Here is a 27647-nt window from a genome sequence, read left to right as displayed (position 1 = left end):
AGAGTCACTGTCCTGCATGTTTCTCTCTACCCTAACACACCTGAGTCTAACACACCTGAGTCTAACAATGATCAAACTGTGACGAGCGTCAGCTGCTTGATAACAAGCAGAGCATCAGACTCAGGTGTGTTGGAGCAGAGAGAAACCTACAACATCAGTCTAGTGTCTCCATCGTAGTCACAACAACAAAAAAGAAGTCCAGCAGTGGGGTTGCCAGGTTGGTCAGACCCGGCCCAGTAGCTCCAGGAGACCGGAGTCTGTTTGAGCCTGTTTGAACCCGTCCCCTCCAGAAAATCACACCATAAAAACAAGGATTAGAGGAGTTTGACTGACAGTTAGCGTTAGCCGTTAGCGTTAGCCGTTCCAGCTAAGTACAGATGAAAGTGATGTTAGCATCAAGGAGCAGCGTAGCCATGTGGGTGTGCGTTTGAATGGCGTTCCTCTCCTTTCTCTCAGTCCATGGAGTGAATGCTCGGCCTATAGTGACTCTGGTTGTTGCCCGTCTCCGCTCACTCAGCTGCTGGGACAAAGAACGCCCCCTTCACTGAGGCTCCCAAGCAGCTGCACGATTGGCTAACTCCATTTCACCCAGTGCCAGCCTACAGTAGCTGCACCCAACAACAGGCAACCCTGACAACCAGCCTACAGTAGCTGCACCCAACAACAGGCAACCCTGGCAACCAGCAACGCCCAACGCTATTGGCTGCTACCATGGAAACACAACGGGACAGGAAGTCAAACATTTTAAATATTCATTCAGACTAAATAAATCGGGTGGATTATTTTTTTAAATAGCTTTTAATAAAGATTCTACGTGTTCAATCTTTAACTTTCTAACTTTTTAGTTGTAATCTGCGTTTGTCTAATACATATCTATGAAATAAATATAATATATTCCTTCTGTTACAGATGAAAAGTTGAATTAATGAGCGTTTTAACGCACATTAACGCTGCGTCCGCGTCAAACACCGCGTAAACGTTCCCCGTCTTCTCCAGGAGCTGCGTCTGGATACTCAAAGTAAACATTTCGCTGTGATTGAACTGCGATAAACGGATGAAAAAATAAGCCGAAAAACTTTCTTACTCCAGGTAGGGAATGAGTCCTGACCCCAAGTGAAGGAGTTCAAGTCCCTCGGGATCTTGTTCACGAGTGAGGGGACGATGGAGCGTGAGTTTGGCCGGAGAATCGGAGCAGCGGGGGCGGAGCTGCAGTCGCTCTACCGCACCGTTGTGACGAAAAGAGAGCTGAGGAAGACAAAGCTCTGGATCTACCCTCAGTCCTGGTTCCTACCCTCACCTGTGGTCATGAAAGCTGGGTCAGGACCCAAAGAACCAGGTCCAGGTCCAGGTCCAAGCGTCTGAAATGTGTTTCCTCAGGAGGGGGTCTGGAGTCTCCCTTAGAGAGAGGGGGAGAAGTTCAGCATCCGTGAGGAACTCGGAGTAGAGCCGCTGCTCCTTTGTGTTGAAAGGAGCCAGTTGAGGTGGTTCAGGATCATCTGGTCTGGATGAACCCTGGGCGCCTCCCTAGGGAGGTGTTCCAGGCACGTCCAGCTGGGAGGAGGCCTCGGGGAAGACCCAGGACCAGGTGGAGAGATTAGATCTCCACACTGGCCTGGGAACGCCTCAGGATCCCCCAGTTAGAGCTGGTTAATGTGGCCCGGGAAAGGGAAGTTTGGGGTCCCCTGCTAAAGCTGCTGCCCCTGAGACCTGACCCAGGATAAGAGGCTGAAGATGAGATGAACTAAACACAAGCAAACAGCTTCTAAAATGCTTGTTTTCTGATGGAGGTCAGGCCTGGGCCATGCAGGAGGATCTCATCAGTGTTGCACATTGTCTGTGTCTGTGCACTGACTCTGTTCTTAATCCCTCTGCGTGTTTTGTGCGTTCCTCTTCAGCCTTACTCTTCACCTTTTACCTTTATTTACAGATGTTACAAAAACCCACTTTAATGCATGAAAAGTGATGTTATCGATGTTCAAATACTACACATAGCACCTCCTGCTGCTTCCACCCACAAGAGTCTGTTTGTCTCACTTTATATCGACTTCCATGTAATAAATAAAGAACGGATCCGTCTAATGTTGTGTGTTTCAGCGACTCTGCGTCTTCTGTCCCGTTTAAAGTCTTCACACATTAAATCCGGGCCTCTGTGGCAGAACCTGCAGTCCACGGCCCTCAGCACTGCTCCTCCCCCAGCGAGTCTGTGTTCTCCCCCAGGTCTATGGAGGCCGACGTGGCTCTCATCGTGCTCCGTCCGAGACCAGGCCCCAGACCCGGCCCCCCCGGACCCGGACCCGGAACCCCGACGACTAGCCCGGCTCTGGTTCCGCCGTGGCCCGGGTAGACCTCCACCGTGCTGGAGATGGACTGCAGCGAGCGGTCCCGGAAGTAGTGGAAAGCCTCCTGGTCCAGGAAGGTCTGCTCCTCACGCAGGCCCTGCTCAAACAGCTTACGCTTGTGTCGGAACTCGATCACCGTCTTGGTGTAGGAGTTGAGGGTGGTGACGGAGGCCGCCATGCAGCAGGTGAAGGAACCCCAGGCCATGCTGCACGGAGAGACACAGGGAGGGAGAAGGAGAAGGAGAAGGAGAAGAAGGAGAAGAAGAAGAAGAACACATATTTTACCCCAATGTTCTCTGATATGTACGTCTGTTTGGTGTGTGTGTGTGTGTGTGTGTGTGTGTGTGTGTGTGTGTGTGTGTGTGTGTGTGTGTGTGTGTGTGTGTGTGTGTGTGTGTGTGTGTGTGTGTGTGTGTGTGTGTGTGTGTGTGGACTGACCAAAAGGACCAGCCGTAGTCCCAGCTGTGAGGCCTCCAGTCTTCAGGACCCAGACTGACTGTGATCTGGAACACCTGCGTGTACATCATGTGGGCGACCATCCCCAGAAGACCTGCAACACACGTGGGTTTACATCTGTCATCATCATGGATGTGGTAGTGAAAGGGTCAGGGGACCATAACGGATGCAAAACCACCACAAAAAGATGCAAAATGACTAAAAATAGATGCAAAACCACCACAAAAAGATGCAAAATGACTAAAAAATAGATGCAAAACCACCACAAAAAGATGCAAAATGACTAAAAATAGATGCAAAACCACCACAAAAAGATGCAAAATGACTCAAAATAGATGCAAAACCACCACAAAAAGATGCAAAATGACTAAAAATAGATGCAAAACCAGCACAAAAAGATGCAAAATGACTAAAAATAGATGCAAAATCACCACAAAAAGATGCAAAATGACTAAAAATAGATGCAAAACCACCACAAAAAGATGCAAAATGTCTAAAAATAGATGCAAAACCACCACAAAAAGATGCAAAATGACTAAAAATAGATGCAAAACCACCACAAAAAGATGCAAAATGACTCAAAATGGATGCAAAACCAGCACAAAAAGATGCAAAATGACTAAAAATAGATGCAAAATCACCACAAAAAGATGCAAAATGACTAAAAATAGATGCAAAACCACCACAAAAAGATGCAAAATGATTAAAAATAGATGCAAAACCACCACAAAAAGATGCAAAATGACTCAAAATGGATGCAAAACCAGCACAAAAAGATGCAAAATGACTAAAAATAGATGCAAAACCACCACAAAAAGATGCAAAATGACTAAAAATAGATGCAAAACCACCACAAAAAGATGCTAAATTACTAAAAATAGATGCAAAACCAGCACAAAAAGATGCAAAATGACTAAAAATAGATGCAAAACCAGCACAAATGACCCTGTGACCTTAGCGTGAGGGTGAACTCACACTTTTAACGCACTAATCTCAAAGCTCTCAACCACTGCGGCTGCATCCTTACAGAAACCCCCCCCCCCCCCCCCCCCAGCACGAGATAATCCGGCGCCATAATTACCGTTAACAAAACGACAGTAAATCACTTCACCGCTCATACATCACAACACGTGTAACCGTGGCGATAAGTCAGCGAACAGCAGCAATTGACTTAACGTGAGACTCCCAATCAATTAGAGCAGGAAACACAACATGACACAACCTGTGTGTGTGTGTGTGTGTGTGTGTGTGTGTGTGTGTGTGTGTGTGTGGGCGTGTGCGTGTGCGTGTGCGCGTGTGCGTGTGTGTGTGTGTGTGTGTGTGTGTATGTGTGTGTGTGCAGCGTCGTGCTACAGTAAATAAAAGTCAGCTGCTCCAGATTTACACTTTACACTAAAGAGAGCAGCATCGACCTCCACACCCTGACCACACGGGTTTCTAAGAAGTGTGTGTGTGTGTGTGTGTGTGTGTGTGTGTGTGTGTGTGTGTGTGTGTGTGTGTGTGTGTGTGTGTGTGTGTGTGTGTGTGTGTGTGTGTGTGTGTGTGTGTGTGTGTGTGTGTGTGTGTTGGAAGGAAGTCAGGTGACGTAGTATCAGAGCATCAAATCCACCTTTAGACTAAACTTAACCGTCTCCTTTAGTCGTCTAAACTTAACCGTCACCTTTAGAGACTAAACTTAACCGTCACCTTTAGAGACTAAACTTAACCGTCACCTTTAGAGACTAAACTTAACCGTCACCTTTAGTGTCTAAACTTAACCGTCACGTTTAGAGACTAAACTTAACCGTCACCTTTAGAGACTAAACTTAACCGTCACCTTTAGAGACTAAACTTAACCGTCTCCTTTAGTCGTCTAAACTTAACCGTCACCTTTAGAGACTAAACTTAACCGTCACCTTTAGAGACTAAACTTAACCGTCACCTTTAGTGACTAAACTTAACCGTCACCTTTAGAGACTAAACTTAACCGTCACCTTTAGAGACTAAACTTAACCGTCACCTTTAGAGACTAAACTTAACCGTCTCCTTTAGTGTCTAAACTTAACCGTCACCTTTAGAGACTAAACTTAACCGTCACCTTTAGAGACTAAACTTAACCGTCACCTTTAGAGACTAAACTTAACCGTCTCCTTTAGTCGTCTAAACTTAACCGTCACCTTTAGAGACTAAACTTAACCGTCACCTTTAGAGACTAAACTTAACCGTCACCTTTAGAGACTAAACTTAACCATCACCTTTAGAGACTAAACTTAACCATCACCTTTAGAGACTAAACTTAACCGTCACTTTTAGTGACTAACCTTAAGCGTCTCCTTTAGTGGTCTAACCCTCAGCATTACCTTTAAACCATCACTTAACAGTCCTCTCTGGTAACATGTGGAGCCCGTAGAGACGCACACACTCGTCCTGAGGATGAGGAGGCGGCGGGGGCAGATTTGGCGAGGGCGCCCAGGGGCAGAGGTGATCCCCTGGACGCCCTCGCTCTGGAGGATTGTCGGATTTTTCCTCCAGCTCAACTAAACCTCTTACACAAGACGCTGGCTGCGTGTCACGCTCACCCGGCCTCGGCCTCTCTGAGGACGCGCCACATCTACGGCTGCTGTCACAGCCCGACGATTCGATCCCCGTCACAGTTAAAGACACGAGATGCTCCTGAAAATGTTCACGCACGTCCTGAGAATCACTGCGGAGGCAGCGCGGGGGGTCAGGCCCCGCCCCTGGACCAGGATCCAGGGTTGAAAAAGGCTGACTGTTAAGTTTAGTCTCTACAGGTGACGGTTAAGTTTAGTCATTAAAGGAGACGGTTAAGTTTAGTCTCTACAGGTGACGTTTAAGTTGAGTTAGTTAGTCCCAGACGTCCACAGTATTAAATACACAGACTTTAGTGTGTTACTCTTCTTTAAATGTACGAACAGTAAATGAGGGGAACATATTTTATTGTGTGTGTGTGTGTGTGTGTGTGTGTGTGTGTGTGTGTGTGTGTGTGTGTGTGTGTGTGTGTGTGTGTGTGTGTGTGTGTGTTCTTCCTCTCACCCGACAGCACGGTGAAGACGGCAGCGAAGGCGTTGAGCTTGAGTCCGTCGATGACGTTGCTGGAGTGGAAAAGCTCCAGACACATCAGGCTGAAGCCGACCACCAGCAGCAGGATGTAGAGCACCTCAGAGACCACGGACAACCACAACACACCTGCAACACACACACACACGGCTCAGTTACACACACACACACACACACACACACACACACACACACACACACACACACACACACGGCTCACTTACACACACACACACACACACACTCAGAAATACAGACATTCAAACACAAATAAAGCACGTTTTCTCTTGTTCTCGCTTCAAAACGAGTCCGAAACATCAGCCAGAGAGGACGTTAAATAGAAAACTGATTCAAAACCACCACAAAAAGATGCAAAATGACTAAAAATAGATGCAAAACCACCACAAAAAGATGCAAAATGACTAAAAATAGATGCAAAACCACCACAAAAAGATGCAAAATGACTAAAAATAGATGCAAAACCACCACAAAAAGATGCAAAATGACTAAAAACGACATCTCTGTGGTTGGTTTATAATCGATTTCCAGATCTTTTTGTGTCTGTTTCAAGTCGTTTTTTAGTGGTTTTGTCATTTTGCGGTTGTTTTATATTCGATTATTATTCCTTTTTTGTCTCTTTGTGGTAGTTTTGTAATTCTTTGTCACCATTTTGGGTCATCTGTAGTCGTCACGTGTATAGTTTTGGTCGTTTTGTGTCTATTTCCAGTCATTTAGCTTCTCTCTGTGGTTCTTTTTGTGGTCATTTCGGGTCATTTGAGGTCGTTTTGTATGCGTTTGTGGTCATTTAGCGTCTCTGTGAGCGTTTTGCAGGTGCAGCAAACTGTGAGTGACGGCAGTTTATTTGCTATTTTCCACTGGAGAACAAATGTGGCTCTTTTTGGACGTTCTGGGGCGTAAATATGGTTAAACATAAATGCATCAAACAGGCTAAAACTATTAATTTGTCACTTTTTTGTATTTAAATTGAATGGTCCATGAAATCAGTGAAATAATGAAATGAGTTGTGTGCAGCCGTGTGCAGAGCGTTTGGTTTTAATTTGCCTTTATTTACATGTTTTAATTAATTCTTTGCCTCGGCTCATTTGGATTCACAGACGCGTGAATTAGAAGAAGGTTCAGTGTTGTGGCTTTTCTTCAAAATGGGCTCAAATTAAAATCTATCTGCGTCTGGAGCCAACGCTGTCTTTCAGAAGAAGAAGAAGAAGAAGAAGAAGAAATACATCAAACTGAATGAAGCAGTGACTTGTGGGATCGTAGCGCTGCTCTTCTTCTGTCTGTGTTTTCACTTTTCCTGCTCCGCGCGGCGCCGCGCTCTCAGAGACGGATGCAGAACAAGTTCACATGAAAAATAAAGACACTAAGTTGTGCGGAAAGAGCTCCGGGACTCTGGAGGTCAAGGCCTCGACCTGTCGAACATCTTTTCCGCAGTTAAGCGAGAAAAACCACGAGAGCTGCTGAAGAACCACGAGGTGAGGTGAGGAGGGGGAGGTGAGGTCAGGTGAGGTGGGGGAGGAGGGGGAGGTGGGGGAGATGAGGCAGGTGAGGTGGGTGAGGTGGGGGAGATGAGGCAGGTGAGGCGCGCTGAGGTGAGGGAGGAGGGTGAGGTGAGGTGAGGTGAGGTGAGGTGAGGGAGGAGGGTGAGGTGAGGTGAGGTGAGGTGAGGTGAGGTGAGGTGAGGGAGGAGGGTGAGGTGGTGGAGGAGGGGGAGGTCAGGGGAGATGAGGCAGGTGAGGCGCGCTGAGGTGAGGGAGGAGGGTGAGGTGAGGTGAGGTGAGGTGAGGTGAGTCGAGGTGAGGTGGGGGAGTTGGGGTCAGGTCAGGTGAGGTGAGGTGAGGTGAAGCAAGGCGAGGTGAGGGAGGTGGGGGAGGTGGGGGAGGGAGGAGGGTGAGGTGAGGTGAGGGAGGAGGGTGAGGTGAGGTGGGGGAGGTCAGGTGAGGTGAGGTGAGGGAGGTGGGTGAGGTGATGCGAGATGCTGAACGCCGTGCCGACCTTCACTCGTGTGCAGACAAATGTGTGGACGTTACATTTCCATGTTTGTTGTGTTTTCGTCCTCCGGGCTCAGACGGAGGGCGGGACGTTGGATCGTCCCTCCGTTTGTTCTGCCTCCATCCTGAACGAGCGTCCGTCTCCCCGCTGCAGACGGGACGCGGCACGAGGAGGGGGGGGGGGGGGGGGTTTGATACCACTGCCTGCTCATCTGACACACGCGCACGTCGCCCTCTGGTCACACAGAGCCGTGGCAAACAAATCCCATCAGAGCGAAGAGAGAGAGGCGTGACGCGGGCTGATGAACAACCCCCCCCCCCCCCCCCCCGGCGCCGCTCAGCTCCAACTCGTTTGTGATTTCTAAAAAAGGCAGAAGCTCCTTTTTGAATGTTTGAGGCTCACAACACGGACTCGAACGGGACGACGTGCTCCGTGTGACCTCCGGGCCGAGTCTCAGCGAGCAGCAGGATCCTGAACAGTCGAGTCGACGCTGTAATTCTGTGTCACGCTTCGCTCTCTGCAGCGATAACACGTCGGGTTTAATAACAGAATAACAGAAACTGCGATAATAGATGGAAAAATATGGTGCGTCCAAAAGTTTTTAATTAAAATGTCAAAAAGAAATATTCATTCGAGCTTCGTCTGGTTTCTGTTTAAACTTGAGCATCAAACCGACGAGCGGCAGATGATGTGAGCTGTCCGCAGGGTTTATGTTCAATAGATATGAAGTATGGAAACAAACTTTATGAGCGTTAATCCACACGGGCAGAGCTCGTTTCCAAACTTAGCACATTGACAGGCGAGTTAAGGAGGCTGAACCCATCTCTAAGGGCGCCCTCCCACTGTGCCTCCGTCCCGTGCCCCTAGCTTTAGGGTCCTTGTCCCCCCCTCCAGGCCCGTTTGTACTCACACTACCTGGGCCTCGGAGAATGCTTCTTGCTGCCTATACGTCATCACGCCGTAACACGTCACACGCATTGATGACGTCATGGCGATGCGTGGCTTTGTTTCCAGATCTTTCCGTAGACCTCGGAGTTTTTGTGCGTCTTGTCGACTGTTTTTGAATCTTTTCATCGACCAAATCTGCAGTAAACACTCCACCTCCGCATCACACCAACGTGAACCTTTCACCGCCATTGAGACTAAAAGTCGTAGTATTTGGAGCCCTTGAGACCGACTTGGTTAGCATTAGCATTAGAAAAAAGCTTGTGGTTTGGATTAGCATGTATGGCAAAAACGTGAAATAAACACAAGGAATAAATACACACATTACTGCACATTACTTGTCGTTGTTATCTGTATGAAAAGTGCATGAGAACTGTGTGTCCCTGTAAGCGCGCCCTACGAACTCCAGGCTGTTTTGGACGTGAACACGGACCTGGTTACAGGTCATCACCGTCTCTGGTGTGTTGGTTAGTTAGCTGTAAACAAATACAGTGTGTTGTTGTCTCTGCGTCATCAAAGGTATACAAAAGTCTTAGCGTCACAGAGGCAGATCATGAGTTTGGTCCTGGTAGAAACATGCTTTATAACCTTCTACCCATCGACCACAATGAAGAACACCGAGCAAATGGGAGTGGGACACGTGTTATGATGGTAAACAGCTGCAGGGTTGGATGTATCGCTGGTATCTGCTCTAACCTGATGAATGATGCGGACAGACACGAGAATGAATGGGAAACCTGTGAGCAACAGCTTGAGTCATTGTTTTAAGTGCTGGGCTCATAAAATATACACAGGCTGCGCTCATGGTGATACTTCTTTGTCACGCCATGTTTGTTTACGTGTGCTCGCTGCACGGGCACAGAGACACTTCCTCCATCATCCTCTCTAATGTCCAGCAGGAGGAGACTCCACTTAAAGCTGCATTCTCTCTAATGTCCAGCAGGAGGAGACTCCACTTAAAGCTGCATTCTCTCTAATGTCCAGCAGGAGGAGACTCCACTTAAAGCTCCATTCTCTCTAATGTCCAGCAGGAGGAGACTCCACTTAAAGCTGCATTCTCTCTAATGTCCAGCAGGAGGAGACTCCACTTAAAGCTGCATTCTCTCTAATGTCCAGCAGGAGGAGACTCCACTTAAAGCTGCATTCTCTCTAATGTCCAGCAGGAGGAGACTCCACTTAAAGCTGCATTCTCTCTAATGTCCAGCAGGAGGAGACTCCACTTAAAGCTGCATTCTCTCTAATGTCCAGCAGGAGGAGACTCCACTTAAAGCTGCATTCTCTCTAATGTCCAGCAGGAGGAGACTCCACTTAAAGCTGCATTCTCTCTAATGTCCAGCAGGAGGAGACTCCACTTAAAGCTGCATTCTCTCTAATGTCCAGCAGGAGGAGACTCCACTTAAAGCTGCATTCTCTCTAATGTCCAGCAGGAGGAGACTCCACTTAAAGCTGCATTCTCTCTAATGTCCAGCAGGAGGAGACTCCACTTAAAGCTGCATTCTCTCTAATGTCCAGCAGGAGGAGACTCCACTTAAAGCTGCATTCTCTCTAATGTCCAGCAGGAGGAGACTCCACTTAAAGCTGCATTCTCTCTAATGTCCAGCAGGAGGAGACTCCACTTAAAGCTGCATTCTCTCTAATGTCCAGCAGGAGGAGACTCCACTTAAAGCTGCATTCTCTCTAATGTCCAGCAGGAGGAGACTCCACTTAAAGCTGCATTCTCTCTAATGTCCAGCAGGGGGAGACTCCACTTAAAGCTGCATTCTCTCTAATGTCCAGCAGGAGGAGACTCCACTTAAAGCTGCATTCTCTCTAATGTCCAGCAGGAGGAGACTCCACTTAAAGCTGCATTCTCTCTAATGTCCAGCAGGAGGAGACTCCACTTAAAGCTGCATTCTCTCTAATGTCCAGCAGGAGGAGACTCCACTTAAAGCTGCATTCTCTCTAATGTCCAGCAGGAGGAGACTCCACTTAAAGCTCCATTCTCTCTAATGTCCAGCAGGAGGAGACTCCACTTAAAGCTGCATTCTCTCTGATGTCCAGCAGGAGGAGACTCCACTTAAAGCTGCATTCTCTCTAATGTCCAGCAGGAGGAGACTCCACTTAAAGCTGCATTCTCTCTAATGTCCAGCAGGAGGAGACTCCACTTAAAGCTGCATTCTCTCTAATGTCCAGCAGGAGGAGACTCCACTTAAAGCTGCATTCTCTCTAATGTCCAGCAGGAGGAGACTCCACTTAAAGCTGCATTATCTCTAATGTCCAGCAGGGGGAAACTCCACTTAAAGCTGCATTCTCTCTAATGTCCAGCAGGAGGAGACTCCACTTAAAGCTGCATTATCTCTAATGTCCAGCAGGAGGAGACTCCACTTAAAGCTGCATTCTCTCTAATGTCCAGCAGGAGGAGACTCCACTTAAAGCTGCATTCTCTCTAATGTCCAGCAGGAGGAGACTCCACTTAAAGCTGCATTCTCTCTAATGTCCAGCAGGAGGAGACTCCACTTAAAGCTGCATTCTCTCTAATGTCCAGCAGGAGGAGACTCCACTTAAAGCTGCATTCTCTCTAATGTCCAGCAGGAGGAGACTCCACTTAAAGCTGCATTCTCTCTAATGTCCAGCAGGAGGAGACGCCACTTAAAGCTCATCCTCTCCTGGTTCTGTTTAGCTGTAGCTTTCATTTCCAGCCAGTCGATGAAAACAGATTCCAGGGGTGGAAAATGCCTTGAAGGGAAACTCTCGCTGCATCAATATTGACCAAATTAATGTTCTCTGCCGTCTCGGCTCTGGTTGAATATGTATCAGAGAGAAACTTCATTAAACAGTAAATAAAACGCGCTCCGAGGGGCTGGAAACAGGAAGGAAGCAGCTCATCGGAGCGAGCCTCCTCTCCCATAATTACATCTTTAATTACTCCGGGTTGAGTTTTCAGAAGTGTGTCAACATCACGCGTCTCGCACACGTCTGTCTGCGTCTTTCAGGACATTTCTGCGTCGAGATCGCAGATTTATTCAGATTTAGACCCGAGATTATTTGATTATGAGAAGAAATAAATCAGAAGAGTCATTTTAAGACACTTAAATCCTTTCTAGTAAATCATATTAATGATTTATGCCACTACTTCTTCATTTTTCAATTAATTTTAAGCAGTAATCGATTCAATAATTGGACTAAAAGAAAGTGTTTCTGAGCTCAAACTGAAACTCAGACTGTCGCAGATGAATCTTCTGCGTGCTGACTCATCAGATAATCATATCAGCTCTAAATTAAACAAAAGGAATTAATTATGCGGCATCAGATACGAGCTGATTTAATGTTTTACAGGTTTTTATTGAATTACATTTACAGGACGTTGTTTCTCAGCCTGAACTTCCATCATTGAGTTTTTCTGCGTACAAGCATTTGGTATTTTTGTTTCCTGCGTTTGTCTAAATTCTACCAAACTTATATAAATATATTATATAAATGATGCTGTAATGTTTAGTTTAACTCCGTTAAATTAACTGTAAAGTCGAACTTCTTCTCTTTGGAACCAAATCTGGTTTGAACGTCCTGATTCATCTTTGTGTGAACCAGAGCGCTCAAAAGGACGCTAACATGCTAACACGCTGGATTAGCCGTGTGCTAACCCTTTAGATCTCCTCTCCGTAAACACTCCAGCTGCTGCTCGTCCACATTAACATCAATGTTGTCCAAACTTCAGTCCTTCACAATAAAAGCCCATCAATGTTGTCCAAACTTCAGTCCTTCACAATAAAAGCCCATCCAATGTTGTCCAAACTTCAGTCCTTCACAACAAAAGCACATCAATGTTGTCCAAACATCCAGGACCAAATTTCAGCCCTTCACAATTAAAGCCCATGCTTTAACAGCGCCAAAATAAAGCGTAAAGTCTTCTTCATTTCCGTGTTGAATGTAAACGACCACCTGAGCCGCTCAGGCTGAGCGTCGCCCAAACGTTCTGACTGCTTTGGAGATTTCAAAATATCCCGTTATAGCTTAAATTAAATATTGTATCTCCTGTCAACCAAAAAATAAAAAAGTTCCTGATATCTTAGGGCGCACTCCCACTGTGCCTCCGTACCGTGCCCCAGCACGTTTCACGGCTAAAGTCTGGTTCCTTTGACCCGTGTGAGTGCAACCGTACCACGTCTAGGAGCGGCACGCTTGCCGTCCACGGCCCGTTTGGGAGAGGTGGGCTTTAGTAAAGCACGTGCGCACGCTCGTGCTCGTACACGTGCGAGCACGAGGCATACGGCGGTTCTGAGGTAATTTCCTGTGCGCCTGTTCGGACATAGAAAAAAGAAGGAGGGACCATGCGCGGACATTTCAAACAATGGCGGTGAAAGGTTCACGTTGGTGTGATGCGGAGGTGGAGTGTTTACTGCAGATTTGGTCGATGAAAAGATTCAAAAACAGTCGACAAGACGCACAAAAACTCTGAGGTCTACGGAAAGATCTGGAAACAAAGCCACGCATCGCCATGACGTCATCAATGCGTGTGACGTGTTACGGCGTGATGACGTATAGGCAGCAAGAAGCATTCTCCGAGGCCCAGGTAGTGTGAGTACAAACGGGCCTGGAGGGGGGGACAAGGACCCTAAAGCACGGGGCACGGGACGGAGGCACAGTGGGAGGGCGCCCTTAGAGACTAAGAAACTTGTGCGGAGTTCGGACTTCTAAAATCCTCACCGTGTCCTTGGCTCTCCTCGTGTTTCCTCGTAATCAAATCTGTTTTTTTGTTCTTCAGTTTTCATTAAGAACAAACTTGGACGTGAGTGAGGAGCAGCTGTGCGTTAGAAACACAGCAGTGAGCATGCAGGGCTCAAAGGAAGCCACATTAACATATCGTCTCCTTGTGTGTGAGGCAAGGTCGCCCCGCTCGCCGCATCACACCGTCCGCCGCTGCTTCGTGCACACCGCTCCCGCTCTTCCTCCAGATGGCATCAACAGATAAAACCATCAGATGACTTTTCATTATTTACTACCTGCTCTGCATGAAACGGCAAATTAGAGGCGACGCCCACGATTCCCTTTCTCCTGGACGCTCAGATGATCCTTTAATGAGCTGCAGGGTTAAAACACGTTGGGAGGTGTGTCTCATTATCCACCGCTGTTTGGCAAAAAGGAGCGTGTAAAAAAACGAATAAACTGAAGATGAAATAAAGGTAAAAACACAAAAACATGGCGACAGAGCAGAATACGTCCTGCCGACCTTGATTACTGATGCTAGGCCTTTCAAGCGTTCACGTGAAACACCAGAGACAGGACGACAACGTGCATTTGATATAATGTTAATTTGTTGGCGTCATGGTTGCTAATGTGCGATTGGACAGTGGACGTTAAAGGGAGGGGCTTAGTTGACTGATGTGTCTCAAGTCAAGCCTGTGAATGTTCTCATGTGTCCAGGTCGTCGTTCTCCTCAAAGCAATTTCAGTCAAAAGCAACTGGACTTGGTTCTTTGTCAGGAAGACGTTTCACCTCTCATCCAAGAGGCTTCATCAGTTCATGTACGCATCTGACCAGGCTGGGACTGGACCAGGACCAGGACCAGGACCAGGACCAGGACCAGGACCAGGACCAGGCTGGGACTGGACCAGGACCAGAACCAGGACCAGGACCAGGACCAGGACCAGGACCAGGACCAGGCTGGGACTGGACCAGGACCAGAACCAGGACCAGGCTGGGACTGGTCCAACTAACTGGTGTGGAGATCCAGGTATTTAACCTCTCACAAGGCCGATGATGTCTTCTCTCAAGAAGTGCCTCTCAAGTCAAGTCAAGAGCTCTTTATTGTCCCCAGTGGTCAATTTGCAGAACAGTCAGCAGCAAAAACAACAGTAAAATGCATAATAATAATGACACATACGATGACAAAGAGCTAATAATTAAAAGTGGTGGAATACACAACGAAATGAGTGACATGGGACAACACTTAACAATCGTCAATCATCGATCAACTAAGTGCAACAGTGCGTCACTGGATGAAAACACAGAGTTAAAGAGACCACAGAGCCGACAGCCACTGGAACCCAGGGTTTTCTAAACTTGTCAGTCCTGAATCTGGGCACATTAGACCTGTCAGTCCTGCATCTGGGCACATTAGACCTGCCAGTCCTGCATCTGGGCACATTAGACCTGTCAGTCCTGCATCTGGGCACATTAGACCTGTCAGTCCTGCATCTGGGCACATTAGACCTCTCAGTCCTGCATCTGGGCACATTAGACCTGTCAGTCCTGCATCTGGGCACATTAAACCTGCCAGTCCTGCATCTGGGCACATTAGACCTGTCAGTCCTGCATCTGGGCACATTAGACCTGTCAGTCCTGCATCTGGGCACATTAGACCTCTCAGTCCTGCATCTGGGCACATCAGACCTGTCAGTCCTGCATCTGGGCACATTAGACCTGTCAGTCCTGCATCTGGGCACATTAGACCTCTCAGTCCTGCATCTGGGCACATTAGACCTCTCAGTCCTGCATCTGGGCACATTGAACCTGTCAGTCCTGCATCTGGGCACATTAGACCTGGCAGTCCTGCATCTGGGCACATTAGACCTGTCAGTCCTGCATCTGGGCACATTAGACCTCTCAGTCCTGCATCTGGGCACATTAGACCTGTCAGTCCTGCATCTGGGCACATTAGACCTCTCAGTCCTGCATCTGGGCACATTGAACCTGTCAGTCCTGCATCTGGGCACATTAGACCTGTCAGTCCTGCATCTGGGCACATTAGACCTGTCAGTCCTGCATCTGGGCACATTAGACCTGTCAGTCCTGCATCTGGGCACATTAGACCTGTCAGTCCTGCATCTGGGCACATTAGACCTGTCAGTCCTGCATCTGGGCACATTAGACCTGTCAGTCCTGCATCTGATCACATTAGACCTGTCAGTCCTGCATCTGGGCACATTAGACCTCTCAGTCCTGCATCTGGGCACATTGAACCTGTCAGTCCTGCATCTGGGCACATTAGACCTGTCAGTCCTGCATCTGGGCACATTAGACCTGTCAGTCCTGCATCTGGGCACATTAGACCTGTCAGTCCTGCATCTGGGCACATTAGACCTGTCAGTCCTGCATCTGGGCACATTAGACCTGTCAGTCCTGCATCTGGGCACATTAGACCTGTCAGTCCTGCATCTGGGCACATTAGACCTGTCAGTCCTGCATCTGGGCACATCAAACCTGGCAGTCCAGCATCTGGGCACATTAAACCTGCGTCTTGATGGAAGCAGTTTAGATTCAGGTGCTAAGGGGCGGCTCGGGTCAGGCAGGACACGTCTCGCTTTGTTGAGGACCCTGGTTTTGAAGTGTGTACCGGGTGAAAGACCAAAGACCCTCTGATAAGGTCGGTCCTGTTCACTTTATCGGTGACAGAAACACACGACGACTTTCTTCTTCCTGAGAGAAACTGCCTTAAAACTTTGGGCGTGAACATTAAGGCATCGTCCCTACAGGTTCCTATAACTTCCATAAATCAAAACTGACACGGCGCCGGAGAAGACTGAGCTTGTTTCACATCACTTAATACGTGTCACCTTCCTTCTCCGTCCTCCTCCATCGATATAAGTCACGGCGAAGGCCTCGGGATGCTCCAGACGACGTGTTTGTAGAGAAAGAGCACCTGAAAACGCGTGTCTGAATCATTACAGAGACGTTTCCCCCCGAGGTCAAACGTTCAACATGTGTTCCTCTGGGTCAATGTGTTAAAATCACCGCTAGCTTAATGCTAACTGATATTAGCCTCCACAGTGTGCCTTCAGAGTTGCAGACATCTTCCTTTCAGGCCTGGATGTGTTTTTGTCTTTCAGAGCCGGCTGTTCTCACGCACTTCTGTACATACAACAACAAAAAGGAGTCGTATGTGTGAAGTCCACGTATTTAAAGCTGGAGACGTAGAATAAGACCGCTGCTCTCCCCTAAATGACGCAGGTTGGGATGGATGTGTCCCATAACTCTGGACTTTTCCTAACCCAGAATTTTAGCTTCATAATATCACGACTTTAGTCTGAAATACTACGACTTTTAGTCTCAAATACTACGACTTTAGTCTGAAAACACTACGACTTTTATTCTGAAATACTACGAGTTTTAGTCTGAAATACTACGACTTTAATCTGAAATACTACGACTTTTAGTCTGAAATACTACGACTTTTAGTCTCAAATACTACGACTTTTAGTCCTGAAATACTACGAGTTTTAGTCTGAAATACTACGACTTTTAGTCTGAAAATACTACGACTTTAGTCTGAAATAGTACGACTTTAAGTCCTGAAATACTACGACTTTAGTCTGAAATACTACGACTTTTAGTCTGAAAATACTACGACTTTACTCTGAAATTCTACGACTTTTAGTCTGAAATACTACGACTTTAGTCTGAAAATACCACGACTTTAGTCTAAAATACTACGACTTTAGTCTGAAAATACTACGACTTTAGTCTGAAAATACCACGACTTTTAGTCTGAAATTCAACGACTTTTAGTCTGAAAATACTACGACTTTTAGTCTGAAAATACTACGACTTTTAATCTGAAAATACTACGACTTTAAGTCTGAAATACTACGACTTTTAGTCTGAAATTCAACGACTTTTAGTCTGAAAATACTACGATTTTAGTCTGAAATACTACGAATTTTAGTCTGAAATACTACGACTTTTAGTCTGAAAATACTACGATTTTAGTCTGAAATACTACGACTTTTAGTCTGAAAATACTACGATTTTAGTCTGAAATACTACGAATTTTAGTCTGAAATACTACGAATTTTAGTCTGAAATACTACGACTTTTAGTCCCAAAATACTACGACTTTTGGTGTGATGCGGAGGTGGAGTGTTTACTGCAGATTTGGTCGATGAAAAGATTCAAAAACAGTCGACAAGACGCACAAAAACTCTGAGGTCTACGGAAAGATCTGGAAACAAAGCCACGCATCGCCATGACGTCATCAATGCGTGTGACGTGTTACGGCGTGATGACGTATAGGCAGCAAGAAGCATTCTCCGAGGCCCAGGTAGTGTGAGTACAAACGGGCCTGGAGGGGGGGACAAGGACCCTAAAGCACGGGGCACGGGACGGAGGCACAGTGGGAGTGCGCCCTGAGATACTACACGACACTGTTCCCTGTATGACAGCGTTTATCGCCTGTTTGATGCTACTGAGAACTCCTATGATACGACTGTGTCTCATGTTACTGCCTCACCGTCTACGTCACCCAGCTAAACGATGATTATGTTTTCATGTTCTGTGTGTGTGTGTGTGTGTGTGTGTGTGTGTGTGTGTGTGTGTGTGTGTGTGTGTGTGTGTGTGTGTGTGTGTGTGTGCATGTGTGTCTGACGAACAGGTGGGAGTGGCGGCGATGCCTAATGACCGTCATTACTCACCTCGCTCCGACGCCGGGGCCAGATCAATGAAGCTCCGACACTTCTCACCTGACAGAGAGAGAGAGAGAGAGAGAGAGAGAGAGAGAGAGAGAGAGAGAGAGAGAGAGAGAGAGAGAGAGAGAGAGAGAGGGAGAGGGAGAGAAAGAGAGGGATGTGAAGAGTAAAAGAGGTGAAGAGCACAAGATGGAATGAGCTGGGAATGAAGCAGAGAGGGAGGAAGGTGGAGAGGAAGAGGTGATTAATGAGGAAAGGACGCACAAGACAGAGAAGAGGACAAAATGAGCGTTAGTGTCAAACTGATAATCCACGATCATAAAGACTCCACTTAAAGCTGCATCCTCTCTAATGTCCACTTAAAGCTGCATCCTCTCTAATGTCCACTTAAAGCTACATTCTCTCTAATGTCCAGCAGGAGGAGACTCCACTTAAAGCTGCATTCTCTCTAATGTCCAGCAGGAGGAGACTCCACTTAAAGCTGCATCCTCTCTAATGTCCAGCAGGAGGAGACTCCACTTAAAGCTGCATTCTCTCTAATGTCCAGCAGGAGGAGACTCCACTTAAAGCTGCATTCTCTCTAATGTCCAGCAGGAGGAGACTCCACTTAAAGCTGCATCCTCTCTAATGTCCAGCAGGAGGAGACTCCACTTAAAGCTGCATTCTCTCTAATGTCCAGCAGGAGGAGACTCCACTTAAAGCTGCATTCTCTCTAATGTCCAGCAGGAGGAGACTCCACTTAAAGCTGCATTCTCTCTAATGTCCAGCAGGAGGAGACTCCACTTAAAGCTGCATCGTCTCTAATGTCCAGCAGGAGGAGACTCCACTTAAAGCTGCATCCTCTCTAATGTCCAGCAGGAGGAGACTCCACTTAAAGCTGCATTCTCTCTAATGTCCACTTAAAGCTGCATTCTCTCTAATGTCCACTTAAAGCTGCATTCTCTCTAATGTCCAGCAGGAGGAGACTCAACTTAAAGCTGCATTCTCTCTAATGTCCAGCAGGAGGAGACTCCACTTAAAGCTGCATTCTCTCTAATGTCCACTTAAAGCTGCATCCTCTCTAATGTCCACTTAAAGCTGCATTCGCTCTAATGTCCACTTAAAGCTACATTCTCTCTAATGTCCAGCAGGAGGAGACTCCACTTAAAGCTGCGTTCTCTCTAATGTCCAGCAGGAGGAGACTCCACTTAAAGCTGCATTCTCTCTAATGTCCAGCAGGAGGAGACTCCACTTAAAGCTGCATTCTCTCTAATGTCCAGCAGGAGGAGACTCCACTTAAAGCTAACTTTGTTTTTGGTGTCTTCTGTGTTAAAGTCTCAGGACTTTGACCCCCTCAGTGTGTTTTCACTTCATCACACTTCACCGGAACATTGTGGTCGCCTAAAAAATGTCTCCATCATCATTAGCTAGGTAGTGTTAGCTAGGTAGTGTTAGCTAGGTAGTGTTAGCTAGGTAGCGTTAGCGTCAACGATTTTCAACCTGCTCTGTGTGCAGCGAACGGTGCCAACCACTGGAGCTCCCCTCCACCATCGGCAGTATGATTCACATCAGCCGGTTTGAAAATGATCAGTTTCCCTCTTTAGCGTTTAGCCTAGCGCTCCTCCTTAGCGCCTCCCTCTTGGCCAAATGCCAAACACCTAGCTTTCAAAACGGTCGTCCATAAGCCAACGAGTGGCATTGCGGTACCTACTTCCATCTCTATTGTACGGTCTGTGACGCACACGTCGCCTAAACCAAACTGAGTATTTCCAGTACGTGAGAACGAGTCTGAAGAAACGAGACAACAGCTGAACGTGATGAACATTACATCATCTTTATGTCACCTATCCTCTTTTCATCAAACTCTATCCTGTATCCACACTTGTAACACACTCCCCAGTTGTATTAATAGAGTTTATGTTATTTTTAGTGCAGCACTAAAGCTGGGAGTGTTTTGCATAATGCAGTATCCTCTTGGCGTTCACTCGTTTTTTTCCCTGGCACACTCCGGCTGCAGAGAGTCGATCAGCGCTCGGCGGGAACCTGCAGGTCACAGATCAGCGGCTGCAACAGGAGCCATAACTCAGCCTCAGCAGTGTCACAGGAAGCAGGCGGGGACATCCATAACCTGCCTGAGCGCTGGGCGGACTCAAACACGCCGCACGCGCGCTCGACACACCCTGACGAACACCAGATGAAGATAATCAGTTTTGTCCCTGACGAGCGTCGAAGTTCAGATGCTAAAACAGCTGAAACTTCAGTTACAAACCACAAACAAACGACAACATCGTTCACATGGTTACGGACAAAATCAACACACTGCTGAAAGGCGTCACGCCGTCCCACAATTCCTTGCAGCAGCATGGCAGATGTTTTCTTATCGCTCGCACACTGCACGGCTCAGACACCTGCTCATCCCCGGACCTCCTTCTTGTTGCCAGAACTAAATTTAACTAGTTCTAAAGTTGTAAATGGGGCGACGCGGTGATTTGGTGAGAGGGTTCCTGGTTTGAATCCCAGCTGGGGCCCTTCTGTGTGGAGTTTGCATGTTGTCCCCGTGTCTGCGTGGGTTTTCTCCGGGTTCTCCGGTTTCCTCCCACAGTCCAAAGACGTGCAGGTGTTCGGTTCATTGATGACTCTAAATCACCCGTAGGTGTGAATGGTTGTCTGTCTCTGTTCGTCTCTATGTGTCCTGTGATAGACTGGCGTCCTGTCCAGGGTGGACCCCGCCTCACGCCCGATGTCAGCTGGGATCGGCTCCAGCCCCCCACGACCCAGACAGGGACAAGAGGCTGAAGATGAATGAATGAATGAATGCTCACAAACCCATCTTGAGTATTATTATTCGTCTCTTCCAAGGTTAAAACTCGAGGTTGGTGTGAGGAGAGCGAGCGGCGGCGGCAGGTGAACGTGCTCACGACGGCGGCCCAAAGGTGAGTGGAGCGGCGCCTGATTAGGACCTGCATCCTAAATGTAATTAAAGAGTGAGCGGGCTCGTCTGGGACCTGGCGTCAGCACCAGCTAACAGCTCCCTCGGTGTTCCTGCGCCTCGCCGCTGCACACGGTGTTAATTAAGCCCAAAGGTCACAGTTCTCACGCCCCCGAGACCATCACGCTCTAATGGATCCACCGGTTTTAAAAAGGCTTCAGGCGCTCTCACGGTTCTCTCTCTCGTGGTTCTCGTGGCCGTGAGCAGCGCCGCGGTGTGTTTAATCACAGATCCCGTGTCAGTCGGGGCTAATTGCAGCTGTAACAAGTATGAATGGTTTTGTGGACAAATCATTACCTTCACAGCAGCGACTCTGTCCGCGTTATTCAGACACTGTGACAACACGTCTGCTGTCTGTGATGCTCTTTATGCTGGTTTTGCATCTATTTTTAGTCATTCTGCATCTTTTTGTGGTGGTTTTGCATCTATTTTTAGTCATTTTGCATCTTTTTGTGGTGGTTTTGCATCTATTTTTAGTCATTTTGCATCTTTTTGTGGTGGTTTTGCATCTATTTTTAGTCATTTTGCATCTTTTTGTGCTGGTTTTTCATCTATTTTTAGTGTTTTTGCACCTTTTTTTGATGGTTTTGCATCTATTTCATCATTTTTTGTGTGTACCTCCATGTTTTTTATGATTCTGGGGACTCAGAACACGTTAGTTCATAAAATTCAAACCTACAAAGTAACTTTAAATAGAAAGAATATTACTTGAGTAAACATAACAGATTTTTCTTCACCGTAAAAAAGTAACAAATGTAATAAAACAGAATTCATAAACATGTACCCAATGGTAGAGAAAGAAGCAATACTTCACTATAAAGTGATTAAAAGTAAAAATCCTGCATTAAAAATGAAATTTAAACAAAAGTACTTGAGTAGTAGCGACAAAATACATGAAAAGTAAAAGCGTTTTATGTTTTTAGGACTGTTATAAATCCTGATTGTTGGACCCTGATGAGTAAATTATGAGTGTTGGAGTTTCTAAAAAGCTCAGTTTGGTGTTAGAGATAAAGCCGTCAGACCCTCATTACTGCTGCTGGAGCCGCGCGGAGCTGAGCTGCTTACCAGGGTCTCCGCGCTGCCAGATTGTGGTGATGTAATGAAGTCAGTAAGCCTTGCCGAAGTGACCACGACGGCGTCACCGTGGCGTTTCGTTTGAGCTTTAATTGCCCAGGTGTCTCTGCTCAGCACAGATGTGACAGCAGCGGGGTGGATTGTGTCAGGAGTCAGAGAAACTCTCCTTTAATCGTCTTTCTCTGAATTAAAGAGGAGAACGAGGGCTGAGAGGAGCGGAGGAGCAGGAACAGGGAAGATGTCCGACGCCCATCAGTCGCAGCTTCAGGGACGTTACATTCGTGCCTCATTCCTGAGCAGCGGTGCATTTGGAGCTCAGAGAAATACATTTTCCAAACACACATAGGTTCGATTTTGAGGAGGATTTTATATCTAATTTAATTTGAGCAAAACAAAAAACTATTCTGTGCTCAATAAATGTGTTAGCATGCATCTCCTACTTCAGTCCTGCTCCAAACTGTGGTAAACCACCACCTGAGCGGCGCACGAACGTTCCTGCGTTCTCTCATCGACTGCGATCGACGACTAAAAGCACCGCGGAGAAAAACGGAAAATACGTCCGAGTGCAGACGTTCACGTTGTTCGCCACATTTTCTGTTAAAGCTGCAGTCGACAGTTCTGGCAGATGGAGTTGACTCAGATTTCAAATGTTTCCAACTCTCACGCCCCTCCCCCTCTACACCGAGCTCCTCTGCTCCCTCGCATCGAGTGCTCGTCAGTGCGCGTGCACCTGATTCCTGTGAACGCACCTGTGTCTTCTCTCATCAAAGTCACGTTCTTACACTAATCAGACGTCTTATTCTTCATGTACCAATTTAAAATTTCACTGGTAGATTCTTAGAAGTGTGTAAATGAATTCTACTTCCACTTTGGTGGCGATCGACGAGTAAAAGCACCACGGAACAAACGGAAAATACGTCAGACCGCCGGATAGAGACTCAGATTTCGAAAGTCTCCAACTCTCACGCCCCTCCCCCTCAACCACCGAGTCCCTCCCTCCCTCCCATCCAGTGCTCGTCAGTGCACGTGCACCTGATTGCTGTGAATGGACGTTGATCAAAACATCCTCTAGAGGGCGTCGCTCACATTCAAAAGTGACTCCAATAAAGTTTGACAACAACAAAGATGGAGGCGATGGAGGAGAGAACCATCCTGCGGCTGTTGAGAAGGTGGTTTAGCATCTATTTTTAGTCATTTTGCATCTTTTTGTGGTGGTTTTGCATCTATTTCTAGTCATTTTGCATCTTTTTGTAGTGGTTTTGCATCTATTTTTAGTCATTTTGCATCTTTTTGTAGTGGTTTTGCATCTATTTTTAGTCATTTTGCATCTTTTTGTGGTGGTTTTGCATCTATTTTTAGTCATTTTGCATCTTTTTGTGGTAGTTTTGCATCTATTTTTAGTCATTTTGCATCTTTTTGTGGTGGTTTTGCATCTATTTCTAGTCGTTTTCCAGGATAACCACCCTGCGTCTGCCGAGAAGGAGTCAAAATGGCGGCAGCGTTGTAGACGGCGGTGGTGTGTGAGACACTAAAGACGTCCCAGAGTGTGGACGGAGAACTCCACACGTTGGTTTGACGGATGAGACAAAGTGGCGACCGACGTCTCTGTCAGTGTTTCAGGACGTCCGTCGGGGCTTCGATGACTCGCTCGCTCCTGATGTTCACGCCACTCTTTTGTGTTCGGTGCTCAACACTGCCCCCACGATTTCAGGTGGTACTGCAGCGTTTGCTCTTTATATGTACGCATCCGTGAGCTTTCAGGATACGGACAGAATACGGAGGAGATGGACGCAGAGGAAGGACAGAAGGCTGCGTCCGTGTCCGTATGCGTCTCTAGCGTAGAGCAGAGATGAGGCTTCAGATCTGACCCGTGATCGGATACGAAAGTGGCAAAAACATCAGATTTTCGTGTCCACGTTACTCTGAAAACTTCGGATCGAGTGATGAAAGGCGTTTGTCCTCTCACTCACTCTGATGAAGATATATTTGTGTTGACCGTCTAAACGTGGAGAAGCTGCAGGAGAGGGACAGGAAGTTCAGTGAAGCTGCTGAAAGCTGACGCAGAGATCCAGAGAAACCCTCCAAAAAAAGACCCTGGCTGCTGAATAATTGCTGTAATGTGTTTTTCAGACTGGAACTCTCTTTCATCAGCAGGAATAATTAATTTCATGTTTAATATTTAACCGCAGGAATATCTGGAGCACCAACAGCAGCGCGCCTGACTGTCCAACAGGTGACACTTTAAAGAGGTTTCAGAGGAAAACGCAGGTGTTTGCAACATCTTATCATCAAATAATGTCATTTTTCGCTCCATTTAAAGCTCATGTGTGTGATGTTTGAATGTGTGAATCCTTTTTTACCTCCAGTTTTGTTAAACGTGTTGTTCTTTCACTTAAACCTTCACCTCCAGGACTTCCTGTTGTCTCTACAGCCACCCAGGAACCAGAATGAGTTTGACGCCTCGGCTTTATCCAGTTCAGAAAAATAAAAATGGGTTTTATTTTTAGCTTAAGTTTAAATGATTGACATGTTTTCTGCGTGTTTTTAGGAGTAAATGTCGTCTAAGTGAGGCTGTGGATGTAAAAACGGAGAAGTCTCATTGTGAAATCTTGCCTTCCTTGTCTTCCAGACACTGCGCCGTCCTTCCATCTGTCCTCAGTTTCAGTGGTTCAACTCCAACTGTGCCACGTTTCACGGCTAAAGTCTGGTTCCTTTGACCAGTGTGAGTGCAACCGTACCACGTCTAGGAGCGGCACGCTTGCTGTCCACGGCCCGTTTGGGAGAGGTGGGCTTTAGTAAAGCACGTTTGCACGTGTACGAGCACAAAAACTCTGAGGTCTACAGAAAGATCTGGAAACAAATGATGACGTATAGGCAGCAAGAAGCATTCTCCGAGGCCCAGGTAGTGTGAGTACAAACGGGCCTGGAGGGGGGGACAAGGACCCTAAAGCACGGGGCACGGTACGGAGGCACAGTGGGAGGGCGCCCTTAAGTTCTAATCATTGTTCGAGACTCCCCTGGCTTGTTAATCGTTGTTACAGGAAAAAAACGTCTCATGGATTATTTGATGAGTCTAAGTTCAGAAATTTGTAGCCGTAATTTCACTTTAAGGGAAAGTGAAGTTGTTCTGCAACTAAGAAATATTTCCATCATTGAGATTAAAATGGAGAATATTCTCTTTATTAATAGTTCAGCCTGTAAAATCTGTCCTTATTATTAATATAGTTATTATTACTATTAGTCTTTATTATGATGAACAACAGAAAAGCAGCAAACCAGGATGTTTTTGTGAGTTTCTGCTTAAAAATAATGATCAGGATCATCAAAACCCATGACTCCGCGTCTTTTTAATGAAATTAACTGGTTTTAAATGAGTTTAATGATCCATGAGGACAACAACACCAGCAGCCTCTGCTCGGGTCAGGTCAGTGAAGCACACACGGTGCTCACTGCGCCTTGAACGCATCACAACAACCTTCACGGACCTGCTGAACGCGTTGGTCCGGCGGAATAAACCCAAACAGCGCGATGTTTTACGCACAGCTCGGTGCGTAATCACGGACCTGTTGGCTCCACGCGCCCGTGAATAAACACTGAGACTGAAACAAACTCAGCTTCAGGAGACAAAAACCAACACAGGCTGAATTATTCACAGAGTTTGGAGCCAAACCTGCTTCAAAAAAGACAAATAAAAAGGTTTGACGGACGTGCCCACCTGCCTCGTGGATGTTCTCCTCGCAGGAGTACCAGATGCCGGTGTGGAAGCGGCGGAAGAGGAAGCGGTCGTCCCCGGTCTCCCAGCTGTAGTGCACCTTGTTCTGGTCCGTCTCGTTGACGCCGTAGTCGATGCAGTTGTGGCGCCGCTGCTTGCTGCAGTTGGGCTTGGGGACGCGCTGGGTGCCCTCGCACCAGTACGTGGTGATGAAGGCGGTGGTGGAGAAGAACAGCGCCACCAGGTTCAGACCCACCGACAGCATCGCGCGACATTTCCGCGTCGTCTTCATGGTCTCAGCGCGAGCGGACGCATCCCCCGCAGGCGGCGAGGGAGTTCATCCAAGAAGAAGGAGGAGGAGAAGAAGGAGAGTAAGAAGGAGAAGGAGAGGCGGTCAGAGGAGGCGCGGCGCGGACGCACAGAGGAATTACGCGCGGCTCAGCCTCCGTGCTGGTCCTCAGGTGGTCCGGACTCCCCGACTCAAGAGCGGTACTGGGTCTGCCTTCCACCCCGGCATCACACCCCCGCACCGAGCAGCCTCCGCGAGAGACTGTCAGAGAGCACGAGCTCACCGAGGAGTCTCTCTCTCCCCCCCTCCCTCCCACGTCACACAGAGAGCTGCTTTAATAAACTACATCCCCATGATCGATTTCCACGCATGTTTCAGAGTTTTTTCAGACAAACATGGTGTGTGTGTGTGTGTGTGTGTGTGTGTGTGTGTGTGTGTGTGTGTGTGTGTGTGTGTGTGTGTGTGTGTGTGTGTGTGTGTGTGTGTGTGTGTGTGTGAACCTGAATTAGCAGAAAACCGTGACAATGGGTTAAACTTACTCGTCTAAACTTAACCGTCTCTTTTAGTCGTCTAAACGTATCATATTTTGTAAGTTATCATGGATGGATAACATGCGTTTGATGAAGTTCATGCTGTTTTTACCTGTTCCAATGAGCTCGAGCTGCACATTTAGTCCCTCTGCGTCTCTTTGTGGTAGTTAAACACTTACTGTGTGGCTGTTTTTGTGATCTATTTGTGCTTTTGCATCCATTTGTAGTCGTTTTGGTGTTTGTTGTGTCAGGATCCAGGTCCTGTCGGTCCCTCTTCCCTCTTCCTTTTGTGTGTGTTTGTCTCCCTCTGTCTGTTTCTCCTGCTTGTGTCTTTCCCTGTGTGTTTGTCTGTTGTTGCTGGTCGGCGTGGTCCCGCCCAGCTGTGGCTCATTAGCGCGTCAATGCTGAGGAATAAAAAGCCGGACGTGTCTCTCTTGGTTGGCTCCCAGTTACTGGTGCTCGTTTGTTAGTTGTTCGTTTCCCGAGTTCCTGTTTTTCCACCACCCGTTCGTGTTTGTCTCCTGATCCCCACGTTTGTTCTTCGCCATCACTGTTTATTTGTTTTTTGATTAATCATTCGTTTACATCGTACTCAGTGTCCTCTGTTATTCCCTGTACCGTTCATGACACGTTGTCTCTTTGTGGTCATTCTGGGTTGTTAGTAGTTGTTTTGTGCACACGAAGGCGATGCATGATTGATGTGATTGTGAAAACTGTCCTGGTGTTTAAGGACACTCGACACACAACTTTGTCTTCTGGGGGACAAAGATGGCCGACAAATCTCTCCAGCAACGGGGATGAAAGCATCGGCAGTTACCAGGAAAACCCCAGCGCACCAGGACAGACTCTGTCCTAATGAAACACACCTCTCTCTCATTTGTTTTTCCAGG

The 27647-nt window shown here is 47.2% G+C and overlaps 1 protein-coding gene across 1 annotated transcript; it reads right to left on the bottom strand.

The window, feature by feature from the left end:
* Positions 1-2175: 2175 nt before the first annotated feature.
* Positions 2176-26279, bottom strand: gsg1l (gsg1-like; the record flags this gene model as incomplete). The annotated part of the gene is given in 6 exon segments (XM_083930677.1): positions 2176-2545; positions 2778-2889; positions 5829-5981; positions 18191-18238; positions 25942-26257; positions 26259-26279. Coding segments are annotated over 6 exon segments (1020 nt in total).
* Positions 26280-27647: the final 1368 nt, after the last annotated feature.

Source organism: Echiichthys vipera (assembly GCF_963691815.1).
Source record: "Echiichthys vipera genome assembly, chromosome: 17".
NCBI classification, from domain to species: Eukaryota; Metazoa; Chordata; class Actinopteri; order Perciformes; family Trachinidae; genus Echiichthys; species Echiichthys vipera.
This window is presented reverse-complemented; position numbering and strand designations above follow the sequence as displayed.